The sequence below is a fragment of the Perissodus microlepis genome, chromosome 18 (assembly GCF_051167445.1).
Source record: "Perissodus microlepis isolate ML-2025 ecotype Zambia chromosome 18, ASM5116744v1, whole genome shotgun sequence".
In the NCBI taxonomy this organism is placed as follows: Eukaryota; Metazoa; Chordata; class Actinopteri; order Cichliformes; family Cichlidae; genus Perissodus; species Perissodus microlepis.
The window spans coordinates 4,312,072-4,332,358 of NC_140478.1; the positions used below are offsets into that span (position 1 = coordinate 4,312,072).

Here is a 20,287-nt window from a genome sequence, read left to right on the forward strand (position 1 = left end):
AAAACTAACTCCCCTGAGTCTCTGATGGAAGAAGAGCTGATCATGTGATTTTACAGAAAGACCTCACATTCTTTGAACTAGCCTCAGTATTATTTCTCAGTATCATTTAAACATTCTTCCTTCCCCTCTACCTCTGTCTGTGCTGATGTCCTGTCTTGTCATGCTGCTCTCTCCTTTCTTATCATGTTTGATTCTTGTGTTTCCTTCCCAGGCCTATTCTACTACAAAAATGGATTTCCTCAACGCCTTGAATCTTTTTCCAGCTCATGCTTTCAACCTTACTTTTCTTACTATCCATATCTGACTTGGTCTTCCATCCATAAATAAATGTCTTTATTTCAAGATCAAAACAGCTTTTGAGACTTTACTGCTTTTATTATTTTCTCCATTTTCTCTTTATTATTATTTGCGCATTTGCAGTATCATTTACAGATTTATTTTCCCCTTTATATCCACCTTTTATTGTTGCTTTCTTTTGGTCTGTCCAACAATCCCTCACCCCCATTTTTTCCCCTTCCTCTCATTCTTTTATAACAATAGCAGAGCCCCTATGGAGTTAAATCAGGGCCATAATGTTTGTGTAGTTAAAAGAAAAATTTGAAATCGAAAATATGTAAACTGAAAGCAAAAGTCACATTTTTAGAGTGAACTTTGAAAAAGAAAGAGTTGGATTTAAAATAAAATCAAACGTTTTGAATATTTGTATTAACTGAAAACCCAATGGTTCTTTTATCTATAATTTCTCTGAGTAAACTTTATTTAAAAATTTTCAGTAATCTTTTTTTCATTATTATTATTTTTAAAAAATCTATTCAGTCTCAGATTACATTTTTTCAGATTCAGATCTTTTAAATTAATGTACAAAAAAAAAATTCTTCAGGTTCGGATTTTTCTCTCAGCTTCAATTTTTTTTTTTCACTTTCAGATCTCTATTTTTCAGTTACAGACTTTTGGCCCTGTTTTGGCCTGGTGGGCGTGGCTACACAGAGAGGGGCGGGGAATCATGAGTGACAGCAGACCGCTGCAGGCTCAAGATGGTCCATTTTTCATGTTGCCTTCAGGAAACCTGGGAATGAACATAATTTATCAAACACCTCCTGCACTGTATTATTTGATAATGTTTAGAAAACATGTCATGCATAACTGCTAAAACTCAGTTACTAAAGCTCTTTCAAGCAGTAATGTGTACAAATTACGCCGTAACTGATCAATTATGAGACGTTTTCCCAGCCACTACGTGAGAAGTGGTCATTTCCCATGCTCTCAAAGTAGCGCGCATTGTATCGGGTGGGGGCTGCTGTTAACTTGTCCCTCAGTGAACGATGGCGTCGTCTTCCAATAACACTGCTGGCGCGAACAATCAGGTGAGTGTTTAAGTTTGGAACAATTACACTGCAGTCTGTGAATACTACGAATTTAAGAAGTGGCTATTGTTACGGTTAATTTTTCGGCTATTCTGTTTTTTTATTTTATAACGTGTTTTGCTGAAATGCTAGCTCAACAGAAACGCCTCGCTATCATTTTCGGCTGAAACTTACGTCCTAGTTGATCTGTAAGCTTGGAGAACAACAAAGTTAGTGAAGTAACGTAAAATTCTTTGTATTTAATTTAGGAGCAGCTAAAAAGAGAGATGCTTCAGCGACTACTGCATAAAGTTTCCCAGGTCATGCACAGACAACCCCTCGATGTGGACTATTTGCAGTTTGTTATCGACCATGAGATGGTCCTTTTAAGATCTTTGTCCGATCAGGTTGAGATCCCTCAAAGTATTATAAATGCTCTGATAGAGCTGTCAACTGTGCTCAGTATGGAGGACGTCAATGAACAAACCCCCTCTCAGATGTCAGTGTCAGAAGGAAAGCTGGGACGTCCAAATTACAATGTATCGCCTGTACAGCTCCAGATACTGACAGAAATGTTCTTATCAATCACCCAAATTGCAAAACTTCTTGGAATATCTGTGAGGACAGTGAAACGTCGTTTGCATGAATATGGCATTTCCATAAAGCAGTGCTACAGTACAACAAGTGATGAAGAGCTGGACAATTTAGTAAGATCTATAAAGACAAGAACACCTCATGTTGGATACAGGATGATGAAAGGGATGCTTCAAGCCATGGGCCACCATGTACAGTGGAAGAGAGTGTACTCGTCGATGCACCGTGTGGACTCTGCTGGTATTTTCTCAAGAATGACAAGGCTGGGATTTGTGGTCCGAAGGACATATTCAGTGCAAGGTCCTCTTTACTTGATGATATAGACACAAACCATAAACTAATAAGGTAGGATGAAGTCTGACAATACTGCTAAATACTGAATTATGTTTTATACCTGTTAATGCCCTAGTTGTTGTTTTTTGTTGTTCTTTTTACAGATTTGGCCTGGTGATATTCGGAGGGATAGATGGGTACTCAAGAAAGGTGATTTTTCACTTTCAAAATTGAGCTGAATGAGATGTTAATTGAAAAGTGAAATACTTGTGTTTTGGTCTACCATAAAACTTACCATATACTGTATTATAGAGATCCTTCTGTAGAACAAAATGTTCCTAATCTGTTTATGTTTGTCAGTATTTGGTGACTATAAATGCTTGGTAAACTAATTCTTCAAGTTGCTAAAAGGATTTTTTTTTTTTTACCCTTTGCATTTGGGTGAATAGTTGATTACAAGTACTGCTACATCTCATGGCAGCTTGCTACCTTGGGAATTATGTAGCCTGCTTTTTTTCTTGTACTTATAAATATAAAATAAATGTACCAAGCTACAATACCTGATAAACATGTTTCTATCTTTAATTATAGTAACTTGACTTGACCAAGTTTCCACTTAATGATATTTACATCTCTAGATCATGTACCTGGGTGCTGCTGCCAACAACAGAGCATCAACTGCACTTGCTTTCTTCTTGGAGGCTGTACAAAAGTATGGCTTTCCATTGAGGTAAAATCTACACAAAATTAATTTTCACAATGATTGTGCAAATGTGTAAATATGATTCCCCCCCCCCCTTGATTAGCAGTGTAATTATTTTGACATGCAATATGTAAACTGTAGCCTATATGATCAGTTGTTTATAAATCCCCATACACTTGTTTAAATGGTTCAAACATTTAGAATTCTTGAAAGGTGTGCTTATACAGAGCTGCACACTGTTGAATGACCAAAACAATAAACTTCTAATAACCAGTCTAAAGTAAAATTATATTAAAAACACAAAGGCTGCAATAAATTTTAAGAGTGACATGTTTTTTTTAGATTTAAAACAAATTGTACTGTCGATGTTTAATTTTGTTTCAGAGTTCGAGGGGATCAAGGGGTGGAAAATGTTGGAATAGCAAGATGCATGTTCACCATCCGGGGCTGTGGAAGAGGAAGCTTTCTGTCAGGCAAGAGTGTTCACAACCAAAGGTATGTGTAGTATTTGTATAAATGTCCCATGGAAATAAGAAAAATATTCTTATATATTTTTCAATTCAGTGAATTTCTGGGTAAAATTCTGAAAACGTTGCCATATTTTGATGTTGAACAGAATAGAGCGCTTGTGGCGAGATGTGTGGATGGCTGTTTCAAGCGTGCACTATGAAACCCTTCACAACCTCGAGGATGAAGGCCTTCTGGATCCAACTGATGGTGTCCACATGTTTTGTGCCCAACATACATTTCTTCCACGTCTGCAGAAGGGATCTGGATGTCTTTAGACAGGGTTGGGATAACCACCCTCTAAGGACAGAGAGGAATCTGTCCCCACAACAACTGTGGACACTGGGACTCCACCAGAATCCAGTTGATACTCCAGACACAGTGGAGGTACTAAAACAAATCTAAATTATACAATCCCTCTTTAATCAAGTTTCAAAAAGTGCACTTGGAGATGTTGAAAAAAACACGGTGTGCTGTCACTGCAGACTATCAGCTTTAAGTTGAGGGTATTTGCATCCAAATCAGTTAAAAGTTGTAGGAGTTACAACAGTCTGCATGTGTACCCCCCACTTGTTAAGTTACCAAAAGTAATGAGACAGAACATTAATCATAACTGAAACTGGATCGCAGAGACTTCAGCAGATGTTGGGCTTCATACCTGCTGATGCTCTGTCAGGCCTCTACTGCAACTGTCTTCACTTCCAGCTATTATTGAGGCATTTGCCCTTCAATTTTGTCTTCAGCAATGAAACACTGCTCCGTCAGATTCAGGTCAAGTGATTGACGTGGCCACTGCATAACATTCCACTTCTTTTAACTATTTGTTTTTTTCTGCAGAATGCTTTAAGTGATTGTCCATCTGGACCATCAAGTGCTGCCTCATGAGTTTCGAAGCATTTGGCTGAATATGAGCAGATATATTGCCCAAAACACTTCAAAATTTATCCTGCTGTTTTTGTCAGGAGTTGCTTCACTAAATACAAGAATATCACATCCCTGGCCATGGAACATCAGAGAAGCCAATTGTTCCATTACTTTTGGTCCCTTAAGTGGAAGGCACATATGAAAACAGTTCAAATACCTCTGCAGTTATAGCCAATCGTGTTAGTTTCATTTCAAATCCATTGCGTGGCATATAGAGCCAAAAGTAGAATTCCCATGTTCCAATATTTATGGAGCTGACTGTTTGTCTTGAATTTCCCAACACTGTTTTTGAATTGTCATTTGAAATATCTTTTTTTTTTAAAATCATCACAGGAAATCGAGGATGCGTAGTTGGATGTCAACTCTATTGGTGAGCTGGATGGGAGCAATCCTGGAGTAATTCTTCCATCTGTTGAATGTCCTCTATCTGAGGAGGACATGGCAAGACTAAGAGACACTGTCAATGTAACAAGGCCCTCTCAGTCACATGGCCGAGACATTTATTTGGATGTACTTAACTTTGTACTAACTCACCGTTCCTAGGCGGCAACATTTTTATTTTGAATTTTCAACCCAGAGAAGGTTCATGAATAGCTCAGACTTTTATTTGATGTGATATACATGTAAAATGAACCTGCCAGGAAATTTTTATGTGAACACTCAAACATCACATTACAAACTATTTTTTTTGTCTCTGGCACATTTTTCAACAGTAAACCTGTATGTTTTTGTGTGCTTCATGCCACTCATTAAAGAACTCTGGCTGTCAATCTCCAACTTTGAAATGTGCTTCCTGAACATTAAATGGAAGGAGCAGCATTTTGAGTTACACCTCAAAACTATTGATAGACAATGCTATGCTTTACACATTGTTAAATTCCTGACCAAGATGAAAAGCCTCCAGCAGAACCATTCTGAATTGACTATAGGACTTCATATGTTTCACAGGCAGGACAATGGTCTTAGCACAGGATGACACAACAGGATAGCAGATGCTGTGATTTCCAAAGTCAGCTTCACAATTGTGATTAAATTTTACCACCACAGCAAAGTCCTTCTTTTCTGAGGGGAGGAGAGGAACATGGCCTTGACCGGTGATCCATTGCAGAAACCTGGCAGGTGTGATAGATCTTGGGCCATCTTCGTCAGCTACATGTTCTTGACCTTCTGTTAGGATAGGAGTGAATTTTAAGACGTTTTGAAGAACCCTGGCCTTTTGGACAAAAAAAAATCTAAATATTTGAATTCGATACAAGTGTAACTTTTGTCACAAAAACCTTAGAATATAATTTTGGAATGTGACAACTATAAACTAGACAAAAATAACCATTTACCTTCTGACTCATAAAGCAAGTCCTGAATGAAGTTAACCAGGTCCAGCTCAACCTGATGCTTGGAGGTTCCCTTCTCACTCAGCTGAGGGTGAATGGACGCCATGACAAACTCGGCACTAACCTATGACGATATTAGAAAGCAAAGCAACCCAACGGCTTGATTACTTCAGGGCTGCAGTATTCGGGCCGTAGAACTTTTCCACAGTTTGTCACATTATAGCCACAAACATGATTATATTTTATTGGAATTCAACATAAAAGACCAATAAAAAGTGGTAAACAATTGAGAATTGTAACAAAATTCATCCATGATTCCAAACATTTTTTTACAAATAAATAACTGAAAAGTGTGGTGTGTGTAATTATTCAGCCCCCTCAGTCAATACTTTTTAGAAACACCTTTTGCTGCAATTACAGCTCCCAGTCTTTTAGGGTATTTTTCTACCAGCTTTGCACATCTACAGACTGACATTCTTGCTCATTCTTCTTTGCCAAACTGCTCCAGCTCAGTCAGATTAGATAGACAGCGTTTGTGAACAGCAGTTTTCAGATCTTGCCACAGATTCTGGATTGGATTTAGATCTGGACATTGACTGGGCCGTTCTAACACATGGAAATGTTTTGTTTTTCTATTGTTGCCCTGGCTTTACTGTATGTTTAGCAATCATCAGGAAATGTCTATGGGCAACTGACTACACTGAGACCAAAGGGGGCTGAATAATTACACACACCACACTTTTCAGTTATTTATTTGTAATAAATATTTGGCATCATGTATGATTTTTGTTCCACTTCTCTAATGTACACCACTTTGTGTAGGTGTTTCATTTAGAGTTCAAATAAAATAGATTCATATTTGTGTCTGTAATGTAACAAAATGTGTAAATGTATGTAATACATACATGTAAAACTGAAAATACGTTTGTACTCACTTTCACATCTCCCCCAAGGACGAAGAGAGGCTGGCAGATTTCTGGGTATTGCTTAATCAGCAGGTGGAGGCCATACAGCTGCAAACCCTCCTTGAGTTGTTCCAACATTGGCTGCAATCTAAGCACAGCATGGAGTGTAATGGCTCTGTGGGTACAAAAAAGAGATTAAACAACATCTTCAGATGCTATTTTTCTTACATTCATATAGAAAAACGAAAACATGTCACAGCATACCGGACAATCGGTTCCTTGTTTTGAACCGAGATGGCTCCAGTGAATCCACAGTTTAAAATCTCATCAGTAAAGCCCTGAAGTGACTGCTCAGTTGAAGATTCCACCTAAAAGTAATTTAACAGATGAAATTATATAGCTGCAATGTGTACTAAGGCAATATTTTTACTAGTTATACAGCACCTGGTCAATCAGTAACCGCAACTGTGAATCTGCCACTGTATTTTTATCCAGCCGTGTTGGGTTGATCTGCCCATTGCAGAGGTAACTGTAAGCCCACTGGCTGAAAAATGTAGGGGCAGGACCTCCTTGTGCCAAACTGACGGCCAGAATCTCACCAACAGTCCTACTTATACAAACAGCATGAGTGTATTGCTTATAGTATAAAACATGACAGTTTTCCCTTTCTTTAAAATAAACATGCCTGAAGAGTCCACTGTCAAAGTCAGTAAGGGAATAGCGTGGACTTTTTTGGTGTGGTGGTCCTTCAAAGAAACGAGTCTCGATTCCGGCGACCATTTCTATTGAGAGAAGAAAGTTATGAATTATCCGATGTAAAACATTCATTTAGAGCTGGGTGAAATAAGATTTTTTTCATATCACAGTATTTTTTTCATTTGAGGCAATACTGATATATATATATATATATGTATATATATATATATATATATATATATATAATAATGTGTCTCACTGATTTTGAAGGCTTAACATGACAGATGTACTGAAGGAACATCATACATCTGTTCCAGATATGTAAAAATTCCATTCAAAATGAAAATATTGATTCAAAAAAGATGCCCTGCGATGGGACTGGCGACCCATCCAGGTTGTACCCCGCCTCTCGCCCTGTGACCGCTGGAGATAGGCACCAGCACTCCCCGCGACCCCACAAGGGATAAGCGGCCAAGAAAATGGATGGATGGATGATTCAAAAAAGAAATCATAGTATACAGAAAGGTGTACTTGAGACAATAATATTGACACCTTTTATCAACACCAAACCAGTAAGCTCATAACACAACATGGTCACATCACAGCCATGCTATGGTTAAAAAAAAAGTATTTTCCCTGTGTTACCGGTGTTTTGGTTTTCGACCTTGGTTTTCTCATTTTTGGTTTCGGCCAAGAACTTTCATATCAGTCCATCCCAAATTATAAACATGATTGATGTATAGTTTAGTAAAGGAGAAATATAGTCATATTTACAACACAACTGGAGCAGAGTTCACTTAGAAGATAAAATATATATTACAGAAGTATAAAATTTAGGGATTGGTCATTTCTTCAACATAAATAATACGAATGGAAAAGTAATTGATCTCTTTAAGTTCACCTGTGAGAAATTCTTTTCGAAGGGCACCAGTGTCGATTCCTGCTTCCCCAAAGAAGGACACCTTCAACATGGCAGTGGGTGAATTTTTTTTTTGACGTTGCCACTGCAGAAGGCCTCTCTCCAGAATGTTTGTTCTTGAAATAAGGATGCTGAACTGCTTCTCCACATCAACTCTTTGACAAATCGCATCCAACAAATCGTCGACACTAAAAAAATCCATAAATGAAAGAATAAACACTCTTTATTCAGTTCAGAGTATTAATAGTCATCTGTGTGTGTGATGTTTTTTACCTTTTCATATGGTCCTCTTCTACTATGTTCTCCTCAATTTCATCCACGTCTATTACATTTTTGCTTCTAATAAAAATAAAGAAAAAGTTGGTGTGTCAATGGGAAATTCTCAAGATGTTATATACTATATGTAATTTTAAAAGCCCTGCTTTTTCAACTACCTTTCTCCACATGTGCTTGCATGGATTTCAAGGAAATAAGGTGCAAATTTCAAGTTACAGATAGGACACTGAAGTTTCTAAAACAGAAATGAGAGTTAAAATATTGAATAGAGTTCCATTGTAGTTATGTTAATGGTCTATACTCATTTCTATTAAGATATTACTTCTTCATCCAATTCCTCTGTGTCGGTGTGCTCTTCAGAAGGCTGCACGGACACTATTTGGACCTCGGTTTGACATGCCTATCATAATTAATAGACATATAACATTGCTGATTAAGATAAAAAAAAGTGGGACAATTTTTTTATTGCCATTTCAATGCAATGCAATTTCATTAAAATAAATGCATATATTGTTCTAAGATGTATGTACCTCTGTGTCCTCAGCTGAAGACCCAGACTCTGTGCACTCCTGCACATGAAGAGCCAAAATATGCAATGGCAGACTTACTTTGCATGTTTGGCATTGTGCTTTGGGCATATTTTTAAATTCAACTGCATCAGGAGGTAACTGAGTAAGGTCAAATTCTTGCTGTAAAGGTACTATATACAGCAAGTTTTTCCCATTTCCTGTCATACTGCATATTAGGGTCCCTGTGTAACCTTCAGAATCAGGAGGGACCAGTGTCAGTTTCCTTTTACCCTGACCGCCTGAAAAAAGTAGAGCCCAGATCTAGTTCACATAGGTGCAAATTATGGGACTATCATGTAATAAACATTTGTTACCCCTACCTGTAGCCTTGTAAAGCAACCATCCTCCAGTCAGACCCTGCATTTTAGGATATTCACTTTGAAGAAGTCCAAATAACTGCAGAAGATGATCAATATTGTGATGCCTGCAGACTTGATGATCTTTACAGAGACATATAAGTCTGAAAATCTATATAGTCATGGTTCATGTCCCTGGACATTGTGAGATGTCTTTTACCCAGTCCTGCCTGTGCAAGCTGAAATTCCTCAGAGGAGGTAGGTGTTGTTTCTGCATTACAGTTCAGCAAGTATACATAGAAACTGAAAGGCTTCCATGCTTTAAAAGGTGGTGTCACAGGGATCCTTGGATTATGCATCTTTCGTTTTCCAAGAAAACTTTTTTTTCCAAAGAAACCAGGGAAAGATCTGAACGGAATTAGAAAAATACATGAAAATGACAGCACAGTTATAACACACCAAAAAGGTTAAAAACTTTTTAAATAATTTATTTTCATATTTAATTTAAAACCTTGCCATCTCTTGATCTACAGAGGGAGGTCCCTGTTCCTGCCTTACTCCCTGTGCTGCCTGGTGCTGTCCCTGAGAAAGATTCTGAGTGAGCACAGTAATAAGATTCTGTGCAGCGGCTTCCACTGTAGAATTGTAGTTCACATTCTAAAAAACACATATATAAAAAAAATTAATAGGTAAAACATAACAGAAATTATGAAATATGTTAAACATAGGGATGCACCGATACCGGTATCGGCCTTGATACCAGATTTTCTAAAGTACTCGTTAAAACTCCCCCGATACCATGGTTTGAGAAATGTCTATGTTTGAGCGTCGTGTGAGGGGTTAATCACGTTTTTTTTCTCTAAATAATTAGTTATTCTATAATATGTTACATACAACATGCTTTAGTTTTCATTTTAAATAAATGTTCTTAATTCCATAATAGTCCCTTGTTTTTCTGTAAAATCATATGACTATGTGACTGTAACTTTAAATCATGTTTTTATTAAGTACTCGGTATCGGCATCAGCGTGTACTGAAATGCAAGTACTCGTACCCGTATTCGTTTTCCAAAAAAGTGGTATCGGTGCATCCCTAGTTAAACATAAATAAGTATGCATCAGCATGATAGTGTATAATGCTAGCACAAACAAAAATCTGGGAGACACTCAAGAATGTTTGCTTCCACTTAATTAAATCTTGTTTTTAATGGCCTTTCATTTTCTATGTGATGACCAGTGAATCACCAGTGCTGTTTTCACATGCTCTAAAGTAATAATTGCAAATAACATGTTGACACATCATCAAAAAAATTAATTGTATTAACAATAAATGTAAGTATATAGGGCTTGGCATTACGCTTTGAATTCTGGTATGTGGGAGCCATGTTAATTGTGTAAGAAATGTAAATAAACCATAGAAACAAACAGTACATCAGAGAAACAGCCAATTTAGAAGAGGGAAGGTAAAAACAACATATTAAAATTCCCAAAAGTATGCTGAATATGAATACGTGAACGAGGGAAGCCTGGAATTTGTATGTGGACAAAAATCTGCATTATGTACAGGTTGGATCTATATGAAACAGCCAATAATGAGCACATAGACAGAAGAAAAACTTCTTGCCACCGCAGTTTGCTCTCTCTCTCTGTTACGTAATAAATTGTAAACTCCTTTAGTAGTGCCTTTATTACTTAATTATTTTTATTATTATTATCATTTATTGTTATTTACTTAAACATGACACATAGTTTAGGGAAGATTTTGCAGTTGTGTCATTTCAACTGGAATCATTCAGCTGCACATTACTTGGGGGAAAAAAGGCCTTCTGAAAAAGATCTCTTACTTCTTGCTTTAGAACATGATACTATTATTGCTTTTTATCTATAACTCACGCATATGTATATTGTAGGAAAACCATGAAAATTTGACACGTTTTTCCCTCGTGATAATTTGTAGCATCCAAAGGCGTACATTATTGAGTAATAACAAATCAAATGATTGATTTGATTAGATTTAAGCATCAAGACCAAGAATGACCAGCACACTGTTTGAAGAAACAAGGATTCCTCCTGAGGAGCAGGATAAAGTGGCCGGGGAGAGGGTAGTCTGGGTCTATTTACTGAAGCTGCTGGCCCCGCCAGCGGAGCCCGGAACCAGATAATGGATGGATGAGAGTCTTGCAACATTGCCGTAGCGCAGGTGATGAAGACTGCATCCCAAGCCCGATTAGTTATGGAGTCTTTTAAAATGTTTTCCATATTTTTGGGGAAGGATCAAATTGTTAATATTACTTTACCTTTCGAAGTAAGTTTCAGCCGAAAATGATAGCGAGGCGTTTCTGTTGAGCTAGCATTTCAGCAAAAAACGTTATAAAATAAAAAAAACAGAATAGCCGAAAAATTAACCGTAACAATAGCCACTTCTTAAATTCGTAGTATTCACAGACTGCAGTGTAATTGTTCCAAACTTAAACACTCACCTGCTTGTTCGCGCCAGCAGTGTTGTTGGAAGACGACGCCATCGTTCACTGAGGGACAAGTTAACAGCAGCCCCCACCCGATACAATGCCCGCTACTTTGAGAGCATGGGAAATGACCACTTCTCACGTAGTGGCTGGGAAAACGTCTCATAATTGATCAGTTACGGCGTAATTTGTACACATTACTGCTTGAAAGAGCTTTAGTAACTGAGTTTTAGCAGTTATGCATGACATGTTTTCTAAACATTATCAAATAATACAGTGCAGGAGGTGTTTGATAAATTATGTTCATTCCCAGGTTTCCTGAAGGCAACATGAAAAATGGACCATCTTGAGCCTGCAGCGGTCTGCTGTCACTCATGATTCCCCGCCCCTCTCTGTGTAGCCACGCCCACCAGGCCAAAACAGGGCCAAAAGTCTGTAACTGAAAAATAGAGATCTGAAAGTGAAAAAAAAAAATTGAAGCTGAGAGAAAAATCCGAACCTGAAGAATTTTTTTTTGTACATTAATTTAAAAGATCTGAATCTGAAAAAATGTAATCTGAGACTGAATAGATTTTTTGCTAAAGTCCAGTTTTCTTTTTATATGGTGAAGGAGAACAGTGGAGTCTAGAAGCAAAGCTAAATAATCAAAATTTTCCCCAACAAATTAGGTTTTGGAGGGAATTTAGTCAAAGAATGAGGAGGCAGAGATTCTGGGACAAACTAGAGGACAGTGGGTGATAACACTTAAACTTGGTGAGCAGGGGTGGAACTGGAGCAGGAACCTGGCAGGTAGAGACTTGAAGATGAGGACAAAGGATGATTAGGAAGTAGTTTTATATACAGATTACAGGGTGAAGTGATTAAATTAAAATGATGTAAAGGCAGACATAACAGAGGATGGTTGGAAGCTGCAAACCCTTCCCCTGTTCACTTGATTCCACTGTTATTACACACAGGGATAATGAGAGACAATGAGAGTGAGCGAGAGAGAAAACACTACTTGCTGAGAGGAGGAGTGTGATGCAGAGGGCATTTGTTCTATTTCAGTTTTTGCAGTGTGCATCTATGCCATAAACATTTTTGCTCTTTTTAGTGTTTCGGTTTCTGTCACTCTGCCATCTCCTGGGCAAGTGGATAGCTGGCATCAGTTGTTTTTTGGTTCTTTTAGTTAAGCAAAAATAATTTAAAAAGAAATCATACGATCTGGGAATAAATAACTCTAGACTGCATTCCTATCTTAACATGCCATCTCCACAGCTGATGGTGGCATGTGGAGATGTGTGACATGCTTGTTTTTTTTGTTACATTATTCTCTATCAGTTATTACACTTTAGCAAACTGCTTTTTTCCCATGTTCTAAAAAAATAGTTTCTACTAAACATACCAAATCTCACTATCATTGCTACTGAGATCTGGAAGTGAAATTTGAGCCACTAAAACCCTTTGCTTTCCATATGGGGATACATTTGCTCCATCGCTCAGGTGCCTGTGCATGTAACATTAATGTGAACACTTGATAATGTTACTTTGAGTCAGATATATTTCATGCTGCTGTCAGCAGGAATAAGTGAGCTCACGATTAATGGTGGCATTTCATCTAGATGTTTGCTAAAAAATATCACTGTATTAACGTTATTTTCTGTGAAGCTGAAACCAGACAGTGTGGGCAGAAAAATTAACAGTGTCAGGAAATGAGTAAGTTGGGAAATCTTTGCAGCTGATTTAAGTGTTACAGACTTTAAAAAATGCATTGGATGTCAGAAATCAAAGAGGGGATGATCAAAGGGGAGTTTGTGGCTCCAGTGGGAACTGCACAGAATCAGATACATTTTTATGTGGTTTAGGGGTGAAAGCTAGAAGTTTGCAGCTGAGATCAATCTGGAAGTGAGAAGTTAGAAACAAGTGAGGTCATCAGAGCTGTGTACCCTCTTTTTCGTCTCAGCTTGAGACTACATCAGTCACTACTAGAATTACCTGAATTCATACAATCTAGTTTGGATTTCAGGCGGCAGTTTTTGACAAGAAAGAGGCCTTAAACAAGCCAGGAGAACAAATAACTTGCTCCGTTTACTCCAAAGTAGAGTTATGAAGTTATGTCCCCCACTTGTTCTCTCACATGGATGTCATAACTAAATCATTATGCAGTATATATTGTTGAAAATGTATGCATGCTCACACTCTGCATTTGTGTCTACTGCTGGCTATTGAGCTACGATGAGGTTTTTGAGAACAGGTGCACTGCGAGAATGTGCAGAATGTTCCATTTGGAGGTCATGTCATGGAGTCCCGATGGGATACTGATCACTGAAGAATCCACGCGAAACTCACCAGTGGATATATATACACTTGGGAAAGGTGCAGCACATGTTCGGCACACAGCAACTAGTGCAGAATAACAATTGGAGACTCCCATATCTCAGGTGGGATACACACGTATGCAGCTCACACACAGCGCAGGGGTGATCCTTTTCCACCACGTGTCTGTGTAATATATTCTGCTGCGCTTAGGCAATGTGAGTGTACACATTTGGATAATTGTGTTCTCCTTCTGTTGCCTGCTCCCTACAGGGAAGACTGATGGTAATAAAAAGCAGCTTTTAGAAATATGGGCAATGCTTCAAGAAGCATCAAATACATGTGCCATGCTGTAGTTTTTCCATACTAAATTGACTATGTCTTTATATATTATGCATTTGAAGTATCCTTTAAATGGTATAAATGCCCTACATATTGCTTATCAGTTTGGATTAAAAATGTGTGTATTAGGTGCAAATGTTAAAGTGATGTTTAAGAGCCTAAAGCTTTTTAAGTTACCCAACTTAAAAAGGATTTCATTGCTTATTGCTTTAATTACTTTTTTCATATCTTTAAATAGATTTTATGAAAATTTCAGAAGAAGAATTATATGGTAATTTTCTAAAGTAGGCCACAAAGTCTATCTACTATTTAAACCATTTTATTTTTATTAATTTCTAAGTCCTTATTCTGAAGTAAAATGGTGTTTTTTTAAAAATATTTTTTGCATCTTTAGTAACTGTCCAAAACCAAGGTATATCTTTCGAAAAGACCATACACTGACGTTCAAATTGTGGTCATTTAGAGCCCAATTGAGTCCTGAGTTGACTAAGAAACAAATGGGGTTCTAATAGAGCCACCAGTGGGTTAGTAGTTTAGAGTTTGGTAAGCAACACTTTATGAATAATGGAAAGCAGGAGGGAAAAAAATTGCCATATATCCAAAACATAGAGTAAACATGGAGGTGGTTGCATCATGTGAGGGGGTTGCTTGTCAACAGCATAGATGAGTATACTGGTCAGAATCAAGAGATGCGATATAGCAAAATATCAAAAAGAAAACCATCTGAGAGCTCGGACACAGTTCACTTTTATAGCAGTTGCTGGCAATTGGCTGAGACCTGAGTTTAGCTGTCTGCAGTCTTTTTCAGATCATCCTGCAAATCTGTAGAAGACTGCCTATGAGCCTAAGGGCTGAGAGAGTAAGGGAACTGTCTTCTTGAAATCTTTTTCTGCACTTCACAGCCTGTCTCTGACATCCCCATTATGTGGAAATTGACCGTCAATTTGGAGATGGTACTAGGGCTCACTCCAAATAAAGCTGCAACTTGGTTTTTCAGAACGCAACCTTGAATTTGCCCTGTATAATGGGCCCTATCCAGATCACAGGTGCTACTAATCAGGCACCATTCAGGAACCTGACTGTCAGCACCGGGGACACCAGAAGCTCAAAACAAGTGTCATTAGCAAATTAAGCTGTTTGGCTTTGGCAGAGAAGACTCAGCAAGTTTTTCATGAGCCCAACCCACGTACTCAACTCATTTGTAGCAATCATTACAAATGATTACTGATGACACAGGATCTTTGTCAACCAGTCTGAGCTGGAACTCCAGTTTTACCTTCCAGACAGAAGCTGTGAAAACCTTTCAGTTGCTGTTTACTTTGACTGTAAATGACAGATTTGTTCCATGGTGTAGTTGGTGGGCTAGTGACGGGCATTGAATGCACTAGCCGCTTCCTCTTGCAAAATCAGGAAATGGCTGGAATGGAAATGTGCCATTTCTCTTGAAAGGTTGTGATTAGGTGTCTGTATATGACATTGCATGGATATATGGGTGATATAAATGTTTTGCCATTCTAAAAGGGGAAATGCCATACCTTTTGGCATAACAACCTGAATCCTATTGCCAATAGACCGGAGTGGCTTCAGGGCAAGTCTGTGTTTGTTCTTGAGTAGCTCCTACCCCCCCAAAAACCCAAGAACATCTATCAGGAGAAGCTGAAGACGGCAGTTCAATGAAGCTGTCCATCCAGACTGAGAGACCATGAAGGATCTGGCAGCAAGATAGATGAACTACACTGTTACAAAAAAACATCTTAAAAAAACAGTAATATTCCGGCAGCTGGGGCGCCAAAATACTACCGTAAAATAACAGAAAATAACTTCCTCATAAAAATACGGTTATTTCCAGTAATGACAATACAGTTTGTTGCGCTAATTTTACATGGGATTCTGCCTTTTCCAAGTGATTTTAGACATCAAATTAGGAACATTTTAACGTGATCAAACAATGAAATTACCTATAAACAGGGTCAATGAATGTGGCAATATGAATCATAATACGTAAATGTACAGAAATATACAGTTAACAGTTGGTTTAAATAATAATGGATTGCATGCCCTGGGACAGAGGCGAGGCTGCCATATCGCACCATCGGCCCCTCTGGCCATCACCAGTAGGTGAAGAGTCTTGACCACGGACACAACGACCGAGACTGTCCAAGCCGGGGCTCGAACCGGCAACCGTCTGATCACAAGGCGAACTGCCAGCTCTTGAGCCACGATCGCCCTAAAGAGCAGTGATAATAATACTTATGTGATGTAACACAAGCTTATAGGAATCATGTTATATACTTTTCCATAGCATTACATTTGAATTCAACAGTTCAATCTTTCAAATAACGGACAGATATTTGTGAAATCATGATACATTTGTGAATATATTTTAACAATCTAAATATGCATAAGTACAGACAGATACATTTAATAATCATGACAATTATGTTTTATTACATTACAGTGATTTAACGTTAATTTACATTTGAAATGTGAAATCACAGTCTATTTATGTAACTTTAATGATATTCTAGAAGAACAGAACAAAACTGTAAAATACAGTAAAATACTTTTATATTAGGATGTTTTCCTACAGTGCAGCCATACCCGCGACCTTGTGGTTGTTAGTTCACATTCATTGGCCGATGCTTAGCGTCATGTTATTATGTGTCCCAACATCCAATGGCATGTCACATTGTTTTCATGGCCACACCCTCACCCCAGGTGCAGAGGCCTATTTCTGTTCAGGAATGTGTGAATACTTTGAGATTTATATTAATTGCAATTCCTACCTCTACATTTATTTTTTTTTAAATATATAATTAGCACAGCGTGGCCGTGCAATGTTTTATATGTTTTTTTTAGTTTTTATTCCTATTAATTATATTTTCACTTGTTACCTCTGAATTATTGAATCAGACCTAGATGACATGAAATTTTCAGCAAAAGTATAATTCAAATACTCCTTTAATTATTGATTATTCTCATTAATTTTCGATCATTTTATATATTTTTCCATAGTGTTACATTTGGATTTAACAGATCATTCTCTCACTTAACAGACAAATATTTGTGAAATTATGATACATTTCTGAATGTATCTTTACAATCTAAATATGCATATGTACAAAAAAAATATATTTAAAAAACAAGTAAATTGTGTTTTACTAATTGTATGTACAGTGGTGTTATGTTATTTTACCTTTGACATGTAAAATCACAGTCTACTTATGTAAATTTAATGATATTCTAGAAAGACAGTACAAAACTGTAAAATATACAGTAAGATACTTTGACATTACTATTTTTTGGAACAGTGTACCTAAATCAAGGTGTGCAAACCTTGGGATCTATCATAGAAGACTCAAAACGGCAATGACTAGCAAACTGGCTTCTGCCCAGTGTTGAATTGAGTCTCCGAACTTCTTCTTTGATCCCTAGCTGGCATTGGGTTTGGATCGACTCCTAAGCCCGTACGCTGCTGTGGGTGCCAATGGCTGTCGAATTTCCTTCACAACTCGTTTCCATGCATGGCGATCGTTGGCAATTGGCCTCGTCGAGATTTATTCTGCGATCTCTAATGTCATCGTCGACCTGTTTTAGCCATGTTTTCTCCGTTCGGTGGATTCTCCAATGGGTGGGTCATTTACGTCAGAGGAGTTGATGTGGTAGTCTGCTCACATCCATTCCACACACATGGCCAAACCATCGCAATCTGCGTTTTTGAATTTGCCCCTCGATTGGAGGTTGGTTGTCGCATCTCTGTCGGATGTCCTGATTTCGAAGGCAGTCTCGAAGTGATACTCATAATATCTGCCGAAGGCAGCGCATCTGGAAAAACTTCGAGTTTGTTGAGCCTCTGAACAGTTGTGTAAATGACAACAGCGAATAAATCTTCCAAAGATTCAATTAGAATCATTGTCTGCTGCTGCTCCATACAAAGACAAACGTTCAGAATAATTACTTGTTGGTGTAAAAATGCAAAGACATGTACCCAGTCCCATGCAGCCCATCTCACTGAGGACATCTTCATTTAGTCCATTCCTAAATTGCCTATTTTGACCAGGAGAATCACTTCAAATGAAACAATTTGTAATACCTCAATTATGGTGACATGCATCCCCCAGTAGGCAGCCACAGTGTCTGAGCAGCACACAAATACTGTAATTAACCACTCAGCTTGACTTAGTAGGGGGTGTATGGGTCACAACTGAGCCCCAGGCACACTATTATGCATTTGTCCTACTGTTTTTCATGGAACCGGTCAAAACTCAAAGGTGTGTTGCAGGAAGATAAAAGCGGGACTCAAATTACTCCAAAGATATTGATATCAGGAGCACTTGGCTATATTAAGGGGATGAAGCTGCGCCCAAGTCTCTGTATTAAGAGAGAAGCTAAACCTGGGCATCAGACCAGTTAAATCCTCAATGCTGAAAGAATGATGAATAAAAACATTAGAAACACTTGATGTGTTTTATGTCTTTAAAGCAGTCTACATTTTCAGCCAATTGAATGCGTGTTAAGAGAAAGCAAGTTCCACGAGGGAGGATATTTGACTTCATTTGGAAATGCTTTATCAGCCTGCTGCTGCCAGTGCTGGGCCCGTGGCAGCCACTGGGTTACATGTGGCTGCCCATATCTCATACTTGTAGAAGTTAAGCTTTCACAGTGAGAAGTAAATGCTTCAACGGCACGGTTGCAGTAATGATTGAATGAATTTTAGAAACACTGAGGCTACTTGATGAAAATTCCCATTTGCACAATAAATTTTCGACTAGGCAATAACAGTGCCTGTGGAAATCATCATTTTAATATTTTTCTGACTTGTCTGATGCATTTACCCATTAAAGCATGGTCTGAGAGTGGTTTCAACATTGCAGCAAGAAACACTGGGAGGAGAAATTAGGAGATTCTGTACAGCATTGCTTCATCTAGAGTCTGTTCACTTCCAACTGTATTGAAAGTGGCTGCAATTCACCTAAAAGGCACTTCCAAAACGATCCTCCATGTACTTGAAGCTGAACAGCTAAAATTATTGTTTAAAAATGCTTTCAGACATAGAGCCCAAATTTGGCTTTTAGTTTTACTTTTTTGTAAATGTAATATTGAGTATGAAAGAGTTGTAATGAAAAAAAGCATCTAAAGACCACAAAAAGTTCATCTTGTCCACATGATTTTTTTTCCGTTTTATTTATATTCAATTAATTCACAAGTTATCTCCGTGCACATTACACAGTTAAGAAAAGACCCCACAAGTCAATCATGTTCTATTTCTTTAATTCAGAAATTTAAAAAAAGACAACAATGGTATACTTTTTTGGTCAGGTATAAAGACGTAGCGTCTTTATACCTGACTCTGGTGATCAGTTAGTTTTGCTGGGCTTATCAAGAAATCTGTACTTTTTTGTTCTGTTTGAAAGTGTAAAGACCACACTGATTCTGGCATGATGAACCTATAAAGCACTTTTCAACACTTCCATAAACCAAAAAATGTCCTCATTGTAGGATGTTTAAATTCAAAACTTCTTCCTTTGGCTGCCCCCTTCACAGCAGGTCATCTGCCTTTATCACATCCTTCCCCTAGCATCCTCTTCTGTTGCTATAACCCTCTATTGCCCTCCTTTGCTACATCCACGAACCTCCTCTGAGGTATTCCTCTTGCCCGGCAGCTAGATTTTTAACATCTCTTGTTTAATAAATCCAGTATCCCTCCTCCACTCTGCACGTGTCCAAACTCTCTCAATCCTGCCTCTCTAACTTTGTCTCTAGACCACTCAGCCTGAACGGTCCCTCTGATATACTCATTTCTAATCCTGCCCATCCTGGTCACTTTCAGTGAAAATCATGGCATGGCTC

At 38.0% G+C, this 20,287-nt stretch overlaps 1 protein-coding gene and 1 pseudogene across 2 annotated transcripts; one reads left to right on the top strand and one right to left on the bottom strand.

The window, feature by feature from the left end:
• Positions 1 to 525: 525 nt before the first annotated feature.
• Positions 526 to 5,129, top strand: LOC146367051 (uncharacterized; annotated as a pseudogene). The gene is made up of 7 exons (XR_014797620.1): positions 526 to 1,364; positions 1,613 to 2,282; positions 2,375 to 2,420; positions 2,849 to 2,940; positions 3,298 to 3,408; positions 3,530 to 3,807; positions 4,678 to 5,129. The product of XR_014797620.1 is annotated as an uncharacterized LOC146367051 (transcript).
• LOC146367052 (uncharacterized) lies at positions 4,928 to 12,364 on the bottom strand. The gene is made up of 14 exons (XM_084912918.1): positions 11,816 to 12,364; positions 9,848 to 9,993; positions 9,517 to 9,744; positions 9,361 to 9,440; positions 9,002 to 9,279; positions 8,794 to 8,871; positions 8,630 to 8,706; positions 8,469 to 8,534; positions 8,178 to 8,383; positions 7,025 to 7,362; positions 6,845 to 6,948; positions 6,611 to 6,755; positions 5,679 to 5,799; positions 4,928 to 5,511 (listed from the first exon to the last, which is right to left on the bottom strand). Exons 1-14 carry the CDS (start codon positions 11,855 to 11,857, stop codon positions 5,207 to 5,209), a joined length of 2,214 nt encoding a protein of 737 aa, XP_084769044.1. The 5' UTR covers positions 11,858 to 12,364; the 3' UTR covers positions 4,928 to 5,206.
• Between the last annotated feature and the right edge of the window lie 7,923 nt (positions 12,365 to 20,287).